General features: G+C 43.7%; 2 protein-coding genes across 2 annotated transcripts in view; one reads left to right on the top strand and one right to left on the bottom strand.

The window, feature by feature from the left end:
- Positions 1 to 633: 633 nt before the first annotated feature.
- On the top strand, positions 634 to 5,799 carry MED28 (mediator complex subunit 28). The gene is made up of 4 exons (XM_033105374.1): positions 634 to 811; positions 3,172 to 3,238; positions 3,975 to 4,087; positions 5,367 to 5,799. The coding sequence occupies exons 1-4, from the start codon at positions 653 to 655 to the stop codon at positions 5,562 to 5,564; spliced, it is 537 nt and encodes a 178-aa protein (XP_032961265.1). The 5' UTR covers positions 634 to 652; the 3' UTR covers positions 5,565 to 5,799.
- Positions 5,800 to 12,752: 6,953 nt separating this feature from the next.
- Positions 12,753 to 18,962, bottom strand: part of FAM184B (family with sequence similarity 184 member B) — a 72,465-nt gene continuing 66,255 nt past the window's right edge. Inside the window, 4 exon segments of the mRNA XM_033105772.1 lie at positions 12,753 to 13,958; positions 15,465 to 15,664; positions 16,485 to 16,589; positions 18,513 to 18,630. Coding sequence (XP_032961663.1) covers positions 13,865 to 13,958; positions 15,465 to 15,664; positions 16,485 to 16,589; positions 18,513 to 18,630 — 517 coding nt within the window. The 3' untranslated portion in view covers positions 12,753 to 13,864.

Genomic DNA, 18,962 nt, shown 5'->3' with positions numbered 1-18,962 from the left:
ACTGGTTACAGCTGATGGTCAATTAGCCCCAGCTGATGGCCATCTACTACCAGAGCCAGCACCTTTCCATGTGAGGCCGAGAGCCTGGAAACTGCTCCCTGGGACTGTTCCCACACAGGCACATGGATAGGGAAACTCAACAATGTTAGTCGTTTTTGTGACCTGTCTGTCCAGAAATTTCTTGTTTGTTCCTGTTATACCCACAGTGACTGGATTATTAATTGCACACAGTAGACTCTCAATAAGTGAGGAGTGAATGGGTTCAGCCCATCTTTTACCAGCCGGCAAACTTGAGCACAGAGAAAGACTGGCTCTCGGCCAAAGTCACTCCAAGCGCTAAGGGCGAAGCCAGGGACCAGCAGTATCCTGACTCCCGCGGGAGGGCTCGCTCCACCGTAGTTATCGCTTCTCCTCTCCACACAACGGTGTCAAATCCGGTCAAAGCCCTCCATTCTCAAGTTGAGAAAAAGAAAAAGCCAGGCGGCCTGAGCGCCGAGAAGGAGGAGGAGACCAAAACATCAAACAATCAGTTTCCTCCACGTCCAACAGACCTCTCCTGGGAACCCAACCGTCACGTGACCTATGACGTCACGTGACCGCGCGTGAACCCTGCTGCGCAGACGCAGTGGGCCTTTCCCCCGCCATTTCAGAAATGGCGGCTCAGCTGGGCGGTATGTTCTCCGGGCAGCCACCGGGGCCCCCGCCCCCCCCGCCGGGACTCCCGGGCCAGGCTTCGCTGCTTCAGGCCGCGCCAGGTGCCCCGAGATCTTCTCCGAGTACCTTGGTGGATGAGTTGGAGTCATCTTTCGAGGTAAAATGAGACGTAGGGGTCTGTGTTCCCAACGTTTTCCTAAACGTGAGCTGCACATGCGCAGGATATCTCCTTCAGCGATCCCTTGCACCCGGCTTGCAAATCGGAAAACTGGTTCAGAGAATGTTAAGTTACTTGCTTTAGTCTCCACACTTAGGCCGGTATTCTGCGCGAGGCTGCTAGCGGAGACACGTAAACTTGACTTTTCTGGAGACACGTGGACTTGAAGTTGGCTCATCTCCAACCTTAGGAATCTTCCAGGTTCCAACCAGCTAATTCCGTGCTACCTGCTGCTTGTTCCCATCCCTGAGTGTTTAGTACCGGCCGGGCCCATCCTCCCCGGAGCGCGCCGTTACACTGTTAACGTCGTGTAGCCTTTCCGCTACAAGGGTTCCCCCCTTAAGCGGTCCTAAAGTAACGGGGCTCTTGGAGCTGAAATGGACTTGATTAAAAGTTGTTGTGTGAAACTCAGTACTAGGGGCCGAGGAAGGAGGAAAGCTGGGTGTTAGAGAGGCAGGGAGGGAAGCAGAGATGACCCAAAAACCTGTTTGGCCCAAGGACACCCCTGTAGCCAGGAAGATGGGGAGTGGTAGTAGACAAAGGAGAGGTAAAAAATAAGTGCTTTGGTTGCTTCCGGTGGTCTCCAAAGGAAAAGATGAGTTGTTAGTGTGTGGAAATAAAATAATTTCTAATTGGAGTGACCTTTTCAGTGTTTTAAATCCTAATCATATGAGTTCTGTGCTGTAGCAATATGATAGCATGGTAGTATATGGATATAGTTTGTAAATGAGTGTATTATTGGGGCTGCATGGGCAAAATGCTTTCACTCATGGAGTGTGCATTGAAAAGTTTGCAGATAACTGATTTAAAGGTGTCTGCAAACTGAAGGGAAGGGACGGGTAAGCTTTTGAACCGCATCTAGCATTGAGGTTCATGAATGCTTGCTGAAAGACTGGCCGTGTAGAAGCCTTGGCCAGAGCTGCCCACCAGCACCTTAATGCTTAAAAACCCTTTCGTGGCTACCTGTGGCTCTTGGGATATTTACTGTGGTCTCCTCCATACAACTGTCCAACTCTCTATAAAGGTCTGTGTGTTTAATTTTTTTTTTTTTTTGAGGGGGAAGAGGGAACTAAAATTCCTGAGCTCAGGTTTCCTCCCACCGTCTGGCGGCCCTGCTGGCTTGGGGAGCAGCCCCAGCTATCTTGGCCAGTTGGTGACCTAGATGGGATGTTTTCTAGTAGCCACAGGATTCACGAAGCAGGGGCACCCTGCTCATATCCCACATCCAATAGGAGTCACCTTTCAAAGTAGTACACAGAATGGGCAGTTTGTTTTTCTGATTTGTTGAGCTGTTACAGGGATTTCACAGGGGGGGAGTCCTGTGGTTTTTCTCTATAAATCAGATGGGAACAACTACAGGAAGGAGAGGGCCATCACATCTAATTAATGGCCTAAATTTGGGCCGAGATCTGCTTGCCTCACTCCAAGTGTAGTTTGCTTACTGCTGGCGGGGCTCTGCTTCCCTGAGGTTTGAGGCTTCCTTTCTGACCCCAGCTCCCATCCTGTTCTATTTCTGGCCCAGCTGCCCCATGTTAGGCCTCCTTTGTGCATTTCCTGAGAGTTGCCTGTGCATAGAACTCCTTGGCTGAAGCACATACGCATCTGGATCATCGTCCCTTTAGAGTGAACTCCCTTTTTGGGATTTATTTATTCATGTGGCACCAACCTTGTTTTTCTCTTGGGCCTTCCAGCCAGTCATTAGCATGTATTTATTGAGCACCCACTTTGTGCCAAGCAATATTCACACACTAGGCATATTGTGAACAAGACAAGCAAAATTCGTACATGCTGGCAGGGGACAGCTAATGATGAACCAAAAGAATGGAATGATGTCAATTAACCATGTGAAAAACAAAGTTGGGCTTGGGGATAGGGCGTGGTCAGGAGGGCTACCAGTTCAAGAGTAGACGGAGAAGGTCTCTCTGAGGAGGTGGTGATTGACCTGAGTCCTGAGTGGGTAGTACAGGTCACGTGAGCATCAGAGGGACAGGCTGTGGGTAGGACTGGAATTGGGGTCCAGGGCCTGGTGTGGAATGAGGTGGTGGGGAAAGGAGTGTGGTAGGAAAGGGACCCGATGGGGGTGCTGACAAATACCAGCTGCCGCATTTATCGGCTGTTCTTCTGGGCCTATTGGAGTCAGTCGACCAAGTTTCTTTATTGTCATGATATCTTGTCCTCTGGTGTGCAAACCTAGATGCCATCAACTCATTGACTTCAGGAGAAGTTATTTCTTACTCTAAAGTAAGATTTTTCATGTGTGAATAACATGTTTTCTTTTGTGATATGTTTTGATCACACAGGCTTGCTTTGCTTCTTTAGTGAGTCAGGACTATGTCAATGGCACGGATCAGGAAGAAATTCGAACCGGTAAGAATTCCCTTTTTGTAGACAATGTTCTTGCCTTTTGCAAGATTCCTGATTGCCGATTTTACACTTGATGTGTTTTGGTCCTGCTTGTTTCCTAAGAGAACTTTCCTGGGAAATAAGATTTATGCTGATCATCTCTAAATACTGCTGGGTCTCTCTTCAGTTTATTAACTGACATATTGAGTCACTGGTGATGAACCACTTACGATGAGCTTTTCATGTCAGTGTTAGGACAAAGAAGACCAGTAGTGTGCACTGCTTTTAAAATAAGTTTTGATTATTTTATTTATTTATTAGTTTCGATTATTTTTTGAATAGATGTAACAGGAAAATCTTCTGCTTCTCGCTTCTTGCCCAAGTTCTGTCCCCAGCAGTGCCCAGTGCTTCTGTGATTTCTTTTACTGTATTTTAAATGTTACATTTTAACTGGAAATCTTGCTAATTGCTGGGACTCCAGATTGTCTTTTTTCAGAAGAACCCATTGTCTTTCTTCAGAAGAACTTTTGTTCTTTAGTAAGGTCTCTTATTCACCTGATATAAGCACGAATTAGTTGCTATTTAATGTTGGTTAACACATGGGGGTTAGGGGTCAACATTATTGCTGTGGCCACGATTCAAATCCAGATTACATCTTTGAGAAGGTTCTGTTTTGATGTTCTGACCGTTCATTTATGAGGCAGATATTTGTGTCTAGTGTTTTTCTTGATTTAATATTTTGTTTCGTTTTGTTTTTAAGGTGTTGATCAGTGTATCCAGAAATTTCTGGATATTGCGAGACAGACAGAGTGTTTTTTCCTACAGAAAAGATTGCAGTTATCTGTCCAGAAACCAGAGCAAGTTATCAAAGAGGTACGAACTCAGTTTCTTCAACTTTTAGGAAGAGCAGAGGTTATCCGGATTCCATTGTGCTCTAAATGGTTTTAAGTGAAAGCCCATTTCCCACTAGTTACACTGGGGCTTCATAGATTGAGTACATACATCCTGGATCAGTAGTGGAGGAAGGGGTGGGCGAAGCACGGCCTCAAATAGAGCAGTTTCATATATTGGCTTTTCCCGGAAGACTTTTCTTAAAAGGTGCTGCTGCTTGAAAAAGGTTGAAAAGCCACTAACGTGATGACAAGCTCGTTTTGAACAGGAACTGCGACCCACGCTCTGAAAGTTTGTTCGGGGAATCAGACATTACATGCACTGTTCCGGGTTCCTTGAAGCTCAGGATTTCTGTCCCCAGATGTGACAGTTGTTGAAACCCGGGCATTAGGAAGAGTGTTGGGGTTGCCATGATGACTGGAAAGCTTCAGTGGCATTTAAGGTGTTTGGCCCATGGCCTGCCCCCTTGGTGTAGAAGCGGGAAGAGTCATCCTGGCTAGGCACCCCAGTGAGAAACATTAAACACAGGTGATCGTTTGGGGCCAGTTTTTCAAGTAACTGCTCCCACCGAGCTGACCAATTAAAACGTCTTTTTATTCAGTGATACCAACTGTCGAGAAGGTGAGTGGTAGGAAGAGGACGCTCTTACATTTCATCACGTCAGATCGTTTCCTGATGTAAATACTTGAGTAGTAACAGGTGTATTCAAGGCCAGGTCTTGATCAAGAATTAGAACGCTGCTATTCATTAAAAAAGTTCTTGAAAGAGATTTTTAACACTCATAATCTTAAATGATAGAACAGTGGTTGTGGATTCTTTTAAACAGCTGTTGCCATGTGTTTCAAATTCTCAGTGTTTTTGATTCTCAGCAGCAGCCTTTGGGCAGAGGTGCTGGGTGCCTGGCGACCCCGATGGGGAAGAGACTGATTTGTTTTTGGCTGCCCTTTGATACTTCGGAAAACTATAACTTGTGTATTATTAGGTTGGTGCAAAAGTAATTGTGGTTTAAAAGGTTAAAAATAATTGCAAAAACTGCAATTAGTTTTGCACCAACCTAATACTTAAAAAAAATGAATTAAAAACTATCAGTGTGAGGCAGACAGCTGCTACTGGAAGAGTTTCTTTGGGTTATTCGAATACAGGAGCCAAGCAGAGTAACAGCCTTGGTGTGGTTTAATAGATCTTCTTAGTGCCCTGAACTAAGCAGGAACTGTATTCACTCTGCATGTGTTTGCTCTGACTTCATCACCTTCCTTTGTAGGATGTCTCCGAACTAAGGAACGAGCTACAGCGGAAGGATGCTCTGGTCCAGAAGCACGTGACCAAGCTGCGGCATTGGCAGCAGGTGCTGGAGGACATCAGTGCGCAGCATAAAAAGCCGGCTGATGTCCCGCAGGGCTCGCTGGCCTACTTGGAGCAGGCGTCTGCTAACATCCCTGCACCTATGAAGCAAACCTGAGTTAGAGCTGGCCTGAACCGGGCTACTGTATGAGTCAGCCTAAGCCCAGGGTTTTTGCCAAACACCACTTACTGAGGACAGTTCGTTTTAGAAGAACTCGTTGCCATACAACGAGATGCTTTTAGTTTCATGCTCCCATATAAAAATCTCCCATTTTTATAAGCTATTATTTCTTTAGTACTTTATAAAATACCTATAGCTTTTGTAAACCAAGTAAATTTTTTTGTAGCAAAGTTTGGACTTAGTGTGACGCCATGGACAGATTCCTTTTTATGTTGTTTTTCTGCTTTTTATTTTTTACATTTTTGTATAACTTAATCTGTGTGTTTCTAGTTTTAGATTAGATTGTATCATGTGAGGAAAACCCAGTTTGTGTTATCTGACCGTGAATTAGAGGGTGAGAATTCTGGTTATAGGCCTTTTATGTTAATTAACCTTCAGTGGTAGCATGTAAAAATTTGTAAACTTGTTGTGTTTCAAGACTTTGAACTACCTCAAGAACAAGAATCTAATGCGACCAATGTTTATAATGCCTCCAGATCTCTCAGAAGGAGGATATTTTGAAAATCGGTCGGAAGAGGATTGTAATATCCTAGGTTAGTGGTAATATTACAGTAGGATACTGGCTTACAGTTGATACTGGCTTTTATTTGGGTAAGTTATATTTTGTGTGATCTTTACTTTTTTGGGTTGGGAGGGGATGTAGTAGCAACAGTGATATGCTAAATTTTGTTATGTTCCACAGTAATGAATCAGTTAAAGAACAGGGCACCCCTGTTCTTAATAGCTCCACTTGGGCAGAGGTGATGTATGAGGGTTAAAGGTCACTGTGATGTCACTTTTTGTTTTGAGTTTTGTTTGCTTGTGTTGTTTTTGTTTTGCTTTTTTGGAGAAATTTTCCATTAAGGAAAGCTCTTATTGGTGATAGTGTTATATCACCAATTATATATTGGTGATACATATATTGGTTATATACATTAGTGATTCTGAGGGCCAGGGCCTGTGGCTGGGGAGCGGCTTGCAGGGTGACTCGTGGCGTCTTACCCTCCACAAAGAGGATATGGAGCCTCAGCATTTGGGACGACGTTTGGGCCTCCTCTTGATGGTCACACAGGCCGACATGGTCTGTTGATCTGCTGCTACAGACTGGCATTGTGTCGGGCTCTGCCTGCAGGAGGCTTTCCTTTCTCTCTTGTTTAGTCTCTGACTAGATTACATCCCTTTTCCCAAAACAAACCCTCCACTGTCTCCCGGAGAGGCAGGAGAACCTCTGTGGCTTGGTTTCTTGGCTCACTGTGTTTTCTCCAGCCTCAAAGGCTCCTCCCCACACGCATGCCATCCACTCACGGTGCGCCTGGCCTGGATGCCGCCCTATCCCTGAAGTCCCCGAGTGTCCTCGCTGCCACACCCCCAGGACACAGGAGGACTTCCTGTCCTCTACCAACCTCGCTTGGTTCTCCCTGGAGGGTTAGTAATTTGTATGTCTCTGTGCCCCTTGTGAGTATTAGGCATTATTTCCCTCTGAATATACAGGGACCATGTATTATTTCTCTTTTATACATAATACTTATTACTCATTTTGTTTCTGTGTGTACAGTATACAGGTTGAGGCCAACAGGTCCCCTCAGTGAGAATGTATAGGTTAAACAAAGCCTTTAAAATTATTTTTCTCACATTATGTGACTTCAAGGTCGTTAACCTGGTCATCTCATGCTAATTAGAAGCTCTGATGGGTAGCTATATATTTCTTGATGAAAAATCTAAATAAACTGATTAAGTTTTAGGCAGTCTTTCAATAATAAAGGGGTTCTTGGCGATAAAGTTCAGGAACTATTATTCTGTTTGGTGCTTAGTGAAAATATTTTGAAGCAATGTATGTATCAGTTATTGCCATTTCCTTATTAAATTCATAAGTTTTCTGTCAAATAGTGTTTCAGTCTTGTCTGTTTGTAAATATATTTTTTCTTTTAATCATATCTTGCTGGTTGATGATCAGAGAAAACCCTGAGCTGCTGTCTCCTTCAGTGAGAAAGTAACAAGCCAAGCCTGGGATTTCCCTTACCATGTTTCCCCGAAAATAAGACCTAGCCAGACAATCAGCTCTAATGCATCTTTTGGAGCAAAAATTAGTGTAAGATCTGGTCTTACACTAATTTTACTATAATATAAAACCGGGTCTCATATAATATAACATAAGGCTGGTCTTATATTAATTTTTGCTCCAAAAGACACATTACAACTGATTGTCTGGCTAGGTCTTATTTTTGGGGAAACATGGTATCTTCTCACTCCGTTATGAACAACCTACCCACATCTTCACAGCCTCTTTTTTCCCTCCTGTTCCATCTGCTGATGCGCCTGCCCTGTGTAAGACCAGCCTTTCCACAAGTGTTCTGGTCCCAGGCTAGGTGCCTTCTCTAGGGCTTAATCCCTTGGGTCATTTCTGCCCCTGCATGCCCGTCTCCTGGGTCACGCTCTGCTGCGCACAGAGTTCTCGGTACCCCGTCTTCAGCGTCCCCTCAGTGCTCCCCTCGGGGCTTGAGCACCTGTCCCATGTCCCTGCCCCCCCTTCAGTCTCCACCTCCTCCCTTTCTCTTCTACTCTAGGCTGCCATCTGTCCCGCCATGTGACCACAGCTGCTAGTGAGTTCCCAGCCATTTTGCCGTGGCCAAGTTGAACGGGCACTTTATCTTTTTACCCTGAACTCATTCTCTTGAATGCACCTCCCCTTTCTCCTTCCTCTTTTACTCAACCTCTAAATGTTGACATTCCTGAGGGTTTGGTCCTGAGTCTCTAGAGGCCACAGGAGCACTTCAGTTCTTTTTTTTTTTTGTTTTTTTGACTGGAACATGTTTTTATGTTTTACATACACATCTACATAATTTATACATTTTACTGAGTTCTTAACAGAGTACATCTTGGTAGTTTTACCAATTAAAATGTGAGTGCTTTTCACAGGATATGGCTGAAAAGTAAATTCTGGAAACATGGGTAATTTCCTTCAGTTAAAGCTGGGATGACGAGTTAGACATCCCTTTATTTAAGAAGTAGGTTAGGTTGAGCATCTATTATGTGTCACTACCCTAGGCCCTGGTGGTACAATCTGGGCCAGGAAACAGTGGTCCCTCCCATGCTAGAATTTACAGTCTGATGGAGGAGGCAGACACCAAAGAAAAACTATAAACAATTTTGAAACATAATTGTGTTTGCAGGCAAGAAGGGATTGGCACGAAATATTCAAAGTGATGAAAAGCAGGGACCTACAACCCAGACTATTCTGCCCAGCAAAACTATCATTTAAAATTGTTTGGTTCTTTCAAGAGCCATTGTGGGGAGTATAGTTGCCAAAGCTCCCTCCTTTGGGGACCTGCTACAAAGTTCCAACAAAAGCAGTGCAGGTACTGGAGCTGGGTCATTCCTGCCCAACACGACTCCTAATGGGCAGTCTTTGCTCTGGCGTTCCATCAGTCTGCCCGAGACTCTCAGAGCTGACCTTTTGCCCAAATCTTTTTTGGTCCTCCTTTCACATTTGTCAACCCTGTATGCCATTCTCAAGGCTCTTCCTGTCTTGCTTCCTGTCCCCTTTGTCTTACACAGGTGTTTCCGATGAGAAGGGGTGTCGGGACCTGTCCCTGATATCCGGATGCTGACCTAGCAATGCTTGGCCATGTTACTCTGCCACTGGACATAAACGGTTTCAGAATACCAACCCCGGACAGAGTTGCTCTGAGACCATAATAAAGTAGGACAAAACCACCACTTCATAATTTTGTCTAAGCACCGGAGGCAAAAAAAAGTTACTATACCGCTCTCTGAATAACCAAATATCCTCCTGGCTTAAATCAGTGACCATGACTTTTTTCTTAACTATTTACAGCTTTCTCCTCACTCTAATCTGCCTTCCCTACAGGTAAGATTAAGACACCCAGTTATAGAATTGCCCCCACTTTCTGACAGCACTCAATCTAGAGTGAATCCCTGCTTCCTTAGACTCTCCTTGAAAGCACCCAACCAAAGCCAAAATCTTAGCAGAGGTTCTAACACCTCTGAAGCCCCACGGTGACGAGCATCCTCCCTCTGCAGCAAGTGACAAACCCAACTTGATAACTACAGGCGTGTTTCTGGTGGTCTGGCTGACGGGCATGGATCTCCCTAATACGTTTCTTGCACCTCTAATTGTGTCTTAGGGTTTGCCTCCGGGGGACCCGACTGATGGCTGTGAGGGACGTGGTCTGAGGGCCGGCAGTAGGATGAGGTTTGGGAACTGCCTCACTCACTGTCCGGCTGGCAGGGAGGACCCATCCTGAGTGGTATGTGAAGTACAGACAGTCACCAGCACAAAGGGATGGCCCAGTTGCTGAAGATGCCATCATGGGTGGCCCAGGAAAGTGTCCGAGTGGAAGGGAAGGTTGTTAGTTCAAGGATTCAAACAATTGGAAGGTAAGGGGGATGTTGCACACAAGAACCAGTGGAGTTGGCTGGTTATCACTACATTGGACTCCTGGGGGAGGGATAGCGAGAAACTAACTGCTTAGTAAGGAGGCAAATGCTACGATGAGTGCCTTGGTTATCTCCTGTAAGGGGAGAGCAGACCGCTGAGGAGCTAGTAGGAGGTAGTAGATCAAAACCAGAATTGATAGTGGAGATCAGTGCTGCCCTTAGAAATCTCAGGTTTGCAGGGAAGGGGGGCCCTACGACAGCTCCGTATAATTTGCACAACCTGGTGAATCCTGGACATTGAGTACAGACCAAGTAGCCTCAGTTGAAACTGCAGTGTTGGGTGTTGCATCAATGCTAGAGCAGTTTGGGGCTCAGGTACACGGTATGCAGCCATTGACTGGGTGAATTTGTTTTCTTCTACCCCAGGTAAGAAACAAGTCACAGCAACATTCCTTTCCAGTTTTGCTCCACAGATATGTTAACTCTTCCTCCCTGTGTCATAACCTAAAGAGATTTATTGTCAAATCCTCTCATTTCTCCCTCCCAACTCAGTCCTGAATCATTCATCTTCACTGTTCCCTCCAAGCCATCACCATCGTCTCTAGACCACTCTGCTCTTGAGAGACTGATGGACTAGGTTATGCAAACGAAAATAAGAAGAATGTTTTATCTATCAAATTGAGTTTAGTCAATATTTTCTAGGATACAGAGAAAATTTCGTTCATTGCTGGTGAAAGCTGTAAATTGCTAGAAATTTTCTGGATGGTAATTTTGTCACATCAAACAAAAATCTTAAGCGAGTACCATACTGTTTTGATTACTATAGTCTTGTAGTATGATTTGATGTCAGGTATCGTTATACCTCCCACTTTGTTATTTCTCAAGATTGCTATGGCTATTCAGGGTCTTTTATGGTTCCATATAAATTTTAGGATTATTTGTTCTATTTCTGTGAAAAACGTCATTGGTGGTTTGATAGGAATTGCATTGAATCTGTCTATTGCCTTAGGTAGTATGAACATTTTAACTATATGAATTCTTCCTATCCATGAGCATGGTATGTGTCTCAGAGATATAGAGAAAAAAACTGATGGTTGCTAGATAAGAGGGGAGTGGGAATGAAGGAGAAGGTGAGGGGATTAGAAAGCATAAATTGGTAGCCACAACAATATTGCCACAGGGATATGAAAGACATTTTGGGGAATATAATCAATTATGTTGTAAAGACTTTATAGGGTGTCAGATGGGTACTTGTCTTATTAGGGAGACCACTTCATGGACGGTGTAGATGCCTGATCACTGCACTGTACACCTGATGCTGAAGCTGAATACTATTGAATGTCAACTATAATTTAATATATATATGAGGTCTGAAAAGTAAATTCGCAAACTTGTTGCAACAATGTTGCTAATCTTTTTTGCTATCAGAGGGATTATTTATTATGAATTTGTACCAACTGGACAAACAGTTAACCAAGTTTACTATTTGGAAGTGCTGAAAAGGCTGCGTGAAAAAGTTAGACGAAAATGACCTGAACTTTTCACCAACAATTCATGGCTCTTGCATCACGATACTGCACCAGCTCACACAGCACTGTCTGTGAGGGAGTTTTAAGCCAGTAAACAAGTAACTGGATTGGAACACCGTCCCTACTCACCTGATCTGGCCCCCAATGACTTCTTTCTTTACCCAAAGATAAAGGAAATATTGAAAGGAAGACATTTTGATGACATTCAGGACATCAAGGATAATACGATGACAGTTCTGATGTCATTTCAGAAAAAGAGTTCCAAAATTGCTTTGAAGGGTGGACTAGGAGCTAGCATGAGTGCATAGCTTCCCAAGGGGAGTACTTCGAAGGTGACCATAGTGATATTCAGCAATGAGGTATGTAGCACTTTTTCTGGGTGAGTTCGTGAACTTAATTGTCCAACCTCATAGTCACAGGATGCAGAGTACAGCATAGGGAATAGAGCCAATGGAACTGTAACAGCTGTATACGATGTCAGGGGTAGTACATTGGGGGAGGGTGGTTATCACTGTGAGGGGTGTAAATGTCTATCACACTGTTTTGTACACCTGAAACTAGTAAGGCTTTACTCCAATGCCCGAGAAATATATTCTAAAGGAAAAATGAGAGCATGCAAAGATTTAGTTAACAAAGATATAATAACTGGTACAATCTAGAAATTTGATGAGATCTTACACTCACCTGCCACAAGGAGTCAGAACAGATGTAGGGTCTCAGTACAACTCTTCCTGCAGGAGGTGTTACGCTGAGTTACTGGACAGGAGTATGACGCGCAGCCTGCTTTGCTAGTCATCAGGAGTCGCACAGCGGTGGGAAGATGTTTTAGCAAAGAAAAACAGAACTCCCTGTCTGTCGTCTTTACAACACAAAACACAAACGTTGTAATTCCGCAGTGCTCACTCTAAGCAGGAAACAAGACAACTAAAAAATACATGATACTGAAAAATAATAGGGCATGTGACATATATGGTAGCGACTATTTGCATTAAAAAATTATCTTACTGGGGCCATGTGTTTTGATTAGATAGTAAATTTACCTTTAACTTGTGGAATTGCATTTCTCTCAAAATAACACAGGTTTGTGAGCAGCTCCTTTTTATTTGAAGATGATTTGATTGAGATCAATGCGAACTTCGTGGTTCCACGTTCAGCCTTCATCTGATTTCACTCTTCTTTGGAAAATCAACACAAGTCACAACCATTTTTATTGCCCAGCTGTTTAAAGTTTTATTCCAAGAGCAAAGATTTGACAGTGCATAGAATAAACAGGTGTTTATGGGCCACCTCCTGGGCCAGCACCAAAGGAGTGAGAACGTATTATGCTCACTAAAAGGTGTATTGAGTCTTGTCAAATCACACTGCTCTTTCCTAGGGTCCGACCATTCAGTGTGGCCTGACAGTGTGGCCTGACAGAGGTCCGCCCCGTGAATGGCCATTCCCAGGTCCCTGTAACGTACTGAGCGTCCATGCAGTGGGGTAGCAGCATACCATGAGGCAAATGGACCAAAACCAACAGCAGAGGTTCAGTAAATCTTTGACTTGAAAGAACAGCTAATCTAGAACCCTTCACAAATGACCAAGTTGACACTATAGCCATTGAAACTGAGATGCATGACGGGGCGAGGCTCGGTTATTCACAGAAGGATCCTGGCAGTGTTTAATTCCAATTCATGATTGGGATCATTACCCATGTTATTTTGCTTAATCCTCTTACATAAAGCCCCTTTTGAGGTAGGTGTTATCCCCTCTATTACCTACTTCATGTCCTGGGTTAGGAAACCAAAATACTTAATCCAAGTAGGTCATGAACTGCCACTGTTCACTCCTTGTAGTTTCATGTGTTGTTTTTCTTTAATTGGCCTTCCTGGTAAATTTGAACTTGTTTTATTCCTCTTCTTACTGAAGTTAGATGTGCATTTTGAATTATATCATTTACATAGAAATGTTTTTCAAGTGGAAATGACTTACACCCTAAGGAAAAATGAAAGCACCTTAAAAGTAGACCATGGAAATCACAGTCCACAGAGTGGATTGCAATCTTACGGACACTAGAAATACACTATGGAGGTCATCAGTAACGTTAGTAACGTTTTCCTAGGGTGCTTTCTGAGAACACTGGTTTCATCCTCGTGACAAGAATTTTTTAATGAACTGGTGTCACAATGAAACAGTATACAATGTCAACGCCAAAATTTGTTTCAGCTATCATATGCAAATCATATCAAGCATGTTATTTGTTTGGTTGGTTGTTTTAGTTCATTCCCTCAATCACGTTTTAAAAGAAATGTTTTTCAAATGTCCTCTTTGTGATGGGTCCCAAGGATCAATTTAGAAAGAAAAATACTTGGTAAACCATTCCTGGTGGGCAGAGCCCTGTTTCTGCTGGACTTCTTTGGGTTGGGCTGTTTCACCATCTTGTGTCCTAAACACAAACAAACACAAAGGTTTCTTAGATGATTTTGAAAATTATTCAGTATAATTATTCAGTCAAAATTATTCAACTTAATAACCCACCATCTTTTCAGGGAAAGATAACTGATTCACTACTCTTCAAAAAATATTAGAATGTAACCCGCCAACATTAGTATCTGGAAATGAGTTGTTTAATTCCTGTTTTGAAAACAGAAGGCTCTCCATGTTTTCACTTAAGACAATGAGGTGTATTTGCAACATTTATTATTTATTCCAGGCACAAATTGAACCATAAAACCCATACAAAGGTAAGAGAAAGAAATGGTTAACACAGTATTACAATTTAGGGCTTCTTCGAAAGTTATCTTCTGAGAAGCTAGAAAGCATCTCAATGAGGCTGTGAAATTAACGTAATAAATTGAAAAGAGGAAACAGTAAGCAAGAAAGTATGGTGTATACCTGGCTGAAAGGTCTCTATCTGCAATTTTGAAGCTTCATATAAAACAATGAAAACATAGCTTTAAACAGAGGTGTACAATAATGAGATGAACCTGTGGCCAGATGGGTGTGCTGGGGCTCCAGGCCTCAGTTTCCTTAACTGATACAAGGGGCTGGATTCATTCAGTGACTGACTGCCAGGGGATCCTTACAGCTCAACACATAAAGGTTTATGCTGCCCTCTTTGTCCAAATAGCCACGGGTAGGCAGGGCCTTTGGAAAAGGAACATTCAAGGAGGGGCAAATGCAAACTTCAAATCCCAGAATTTAAAATTTTGCCTCTCTATGGAAGACTGGAAAGGAGGGAGAGTTAATAATAAAGGGGAAAAATCATATATTTCTGGAAGAGAAGCATGCAAGGGTTTCTGGAAAAATAAGGCGGTGTCTGAGATTTTCATACATGATCAACCAAATCCACAGACTACGAGGCCTTAAAATTCCAAGATGATACAACAAATCTTGAGAAGTAACCTTAATAAATAATAGTGGAAATATACTAAATCCTTCTGTACCAGGTCCTGTGCTAAGCTTTTCCTATGAATTAATTCCTTTAGTCTCACATTGGTCTGAGGAGGTAGGTACTATATTGTCTTCATTTTATAGGTGAGGGAATGGAGACCCAGAGAGGTCAAGTAACCTGCCCAAGGCCACACAGCTAAAAGGAGGACCCGAACTTGAATTCAGACCTCAAGGCCCGATGGTGAGAGTACATCTGTGTAACCCACACTAAAGTGGCCAGCTATGTGATTCAATGTCCACTGTCTAATCATCCATGAAAAAAAAGAAAAAAAGCCTTTCTGGAACTGTTCCCAGGAATCGTCCCTCTTCTAAAAAATGACATATTTCCCTTCTCCCACACCCTCTTCCCATTTCACTGGATTGGTAATTTGTCCAAGGCAGGGCTTGTTTTTACTACTCTTTATATCTGCCTAACAGCCAGATAATTAATAGTTGCCAGAAAGGAATCGTAATCTTCCGCCGATTATGGGAAAATGGAATCCCAGCTTCTGCCCCCTACCCTGTGGCAGTTTTCCCATCTAGAGACTGGGTGGGTTTGCAAGGCCGACCACCGCTGGGGCTTGGGTCCAAGCTCGGTGACTTAGTTATCGGAGGGGCGTTGATCCTGGAGCTCAGATCACCACTCAGAAAGTTCTTTGCATAGGAGGCGAGGTTTGGCACACTGACCACTCGGCTGGGCACTTCCTCTATCTTCTTTTTCTGTTTGTATTAAAGGAAAGGCCTGTTAGAGTCTAATAGAAGGCATTATTGTAAAAAAGTAAATAGGGCCTATCCAACCAAAACTATATGAGTGAGGAGGCAATATTTTTATTTATGTACCTACATATTAATTTTCAAAGCATTTTTTCAGAGGAAAATCTGTTTTGTGTTTAAAAAAACACATGGGTTCACAATCTCTTATCCAAAACTTCTGGGGACAGATGTGTTTTGTAATTCAAAAGTTTTTTTAGATTTTGGGAGACCATATAACACCCCAGCAGGGGCTGGACCCAAATTGTCCTCAAAGACGTTAATATTTCTGAAGTGAAACTTACTTTGGTCACATGAAGAGGGATACATAAAAATTATAAATGAGCTCACATCAGTTCAGTTTAGGTTTATTGTCCTATGAGCTATAAAAAAATGCTAATTTTTTTTTAGTGCTTTTAGGATTTTGAGATAGATGAGGGAATATTCTCATTGTAACAAATTCCAAAATATAGAAAATGATGTTAAGCTAAGTAGAGGGTTCCTGTTTTTCTCTCTCCTTCCTACCACCTGTTCTGATTATAGCCATGACTAATACTAACTCATTTACAGGAAATTTGGAAGATACAAAAACCCATAAAAAATACACAGAATCCACCTAGCCAGACGAATACCATTGAATAATTTGGACTATTTCCTGTGGGTCTTATTTTCAATGACTATTCCTCTGACAATATGCCAGCCCAATGATAAATAAGCTGCAGTTACCTTTAGAAAAAAAATGAAACCAGCAGAGTTGTGTAATGCACTGAAATCAGAAGAACAGTTTTACCTTCATGGAAGGCGTCAAATACCCTGGGTGAGGATTGAAAGAGAAGGACCGATTCCGATGGGACATTGCACTGGGGAACGCTGCGTAGTGAAATCTTCTCTCCTCCTGGAAGAACAATACAACTGAGTCTACGTGAGCCTAACCACACAGCACTGGGTGTGACTTGAGGGAAGATGGCTGTGTAAGGGCAGAATACGGAGAGAAGGGGAAGTCAGTGGGAATCAAGCTGCCATCCACTGACGTTTTGGGAAAGCTTCCTGAGTCCTTTGTGTCCTCAGCTCCTCTTGTAAAGGAAAGGGCAAGCTTGTTTGGAATGCCTTAGGGAAGTTAGAGGTCCAGGTACTCTTAGCATCTGAAGAGAGTCTACTGCAGAAAGTGAACAATTAAAGCAAAGAAAGGAGACCCCACCCCCCCAGGTACAATCACTACATGACCAATCTTGTTTATATGTATCATCTACTTCTTTATCCCCTTCTGTATTATTTTTTAAAGCAAATTCCAATCATTGCATAATTTCATCTTTAAAAACATCAATATGTATCCCTAAGAGAGATTTTTCCTTAGGAAAAACAAACAAACCCACAATACCTTTGTTACACGTAAGAAACGAGCAGTTTCTTATTGGTATCATCTAATTTTCAGTTAGTGGTAAGTTTTCCTGGTTGCCCCATTGTCTTGACATGAAGGAGTGTGGCTGGAGAGAAGGACGGGGGCCGGGAGTGAGAGGAGATACAAGAGAGGTGTGTTGTGTGTATTTGTGGGAGGACATGAGGCTGTGCAGGCCACTGTTAAGACCGTGGATTTTACTCTGGGCAAGATGGAAGCCACGGGCGGTGCTGAGCAGAGCTGTGCTGTGATCTGACTTACACTTTCAGAAGCTTACTCTGGTTGTTGTGTAGTGGGGTGAATGAAGCCCGAGTGAGGGGAAGACCAATGGATTCTCCATCGTGCATGTGTGAGGCGACGGGGCTTGGACCAAGGTGGTGAAGGTAGGGACAGTGGGAAGTGGCTGAACTTCCGGTGTGGCTCACTAGCTCGGCCCCTGTGGGCCACACTGACAGCAGTGAATCTGTCACCCATCGTCTCCAGAGCTGAATGTAAGCCACTGGGAGCTGTCCCAGCTGATTCAGCTGGAGCAATATAAAGAACTTTTGACCAAAGCATGGAGCGTGGGGGAGGCTAGGTTAGAGCCTAAAGCAATGGTCAGTGTGTGAGGAGACACAGGTGTGGGGTGGGTGGGCTGTAGGATGAGCAGGCTTGGATGGACGGGGAGGGGCATTTCAAGGAAATGGCCATCAGGCCTTGGCCTTGGTGGCTGCTGGATACAGAATCAGGGAGTCGGAGAAACCTTTTCTGTTTAAGGGGTTCAGGGGGTGACTTTGCTAACTGGAAAACAGGTGGTCATTTTTACAGAGGTAAGATCAATAAAGAATAACTGGTTTGGGGCGGCCAGATGCACAGTTGGTTAGAGTGCGAGCTCTCAACAACAAGGCTGCTGGTTCAATTCCCCCATGGGATTGGGGCTGTGCCCCCTGCAACTAAAGACTGAAAACAGAGACTGGACTTGGAGCTGAGCTGCGCCCTCCACAACTAGATTGAAACACAATGACTTGGAGCGGATGGGCCCTGGAGAAACACACTGTTCCCCAATATTCCCCCCGCAAAAAAAAATTACTTAAAGAAAAAAAGAATAATTGGCTTGCCTGAGTCTACTAAAACTCAAACATAAGGCAAACCATTATCGATTTTCCCAAATTCTGTTCGTTAAAAAAACCAAACTAATATCAGCAGTGGGCAAATGCTGTAGGACTTGGGAATACAGTGATTTTTTTGTGTTCTATTTTGTTGTGTTAATTGTTTTAGTGAGTATGTATTTTTTAAATATATAATAGGAATAAAATAACCATGGCTCTTTTGTAAGGTGGTTTTATGGTTATCAGGATTAATTTAAGGTACCCAGAGAAATGCCATATGCAAAGTGAACGCCCCTCCCCGAGCCACGCTGGTGTCCGTCCGTCACAGCCTCACCGTGAGCTGCTTGATGATCTCCTCTCTCTCCTTCAAGCGGGTCTGCAGACGGCCAATGAGCTGAACGTCCTCTGGCCTGGAAGCCCCCTTCCCTGTCTTCTCTCCGGAATCTTTCAGTCTGTTTCAAGCAGGCATTGCATTAGCCCCTTACTGCAGTTACTCAACCATGAGCATGAAGAATAGGTGGCCCTGATGGGGACACCACTGTGTGCTCAGTCCGGCTAGCCACTCATTCACGAAAGTGGAAACTGAGGCTCAGAGAGCTTGCTCAGGGCCACCCGAGAGTTGGCTGCAGAGCTCGGGGTGGAGCCGAGGACCTCAACTCCTAGTCTGACCTTTGTCACTCTTCCCAAGGCTGAGGGGCTCAGGAGCCCAAGGTCCCTGTGTGCACAAATGCTGCAGTCAGTAGAGCTTCAAGAACCAGGGATGTTTGGGAGAAGAGGGCTCTGC

The sequence above is a fragment of the Rhinolophus ferrumequinum genome, chromosome 5 (assembly GCF_004115265.2).
Source record: "Rhinolophus ferrumequinum isolate MPI-CBG mRhiFer1 chromosome 5, mRhiFer1_v1.p, whole genome shotgun sequence".
Lineage (NCBI taxonomy): Eukaryota > Metazoa > Chordata > Mammalia > Chiroptera > Rhinolophidae > Rhinolophus > Rhinolophus ferrumequinum.
Note: the sequence above shows the minus strand (reverse complement) of the source record. Positions and strands in the feature narration are given on the sequence as shown.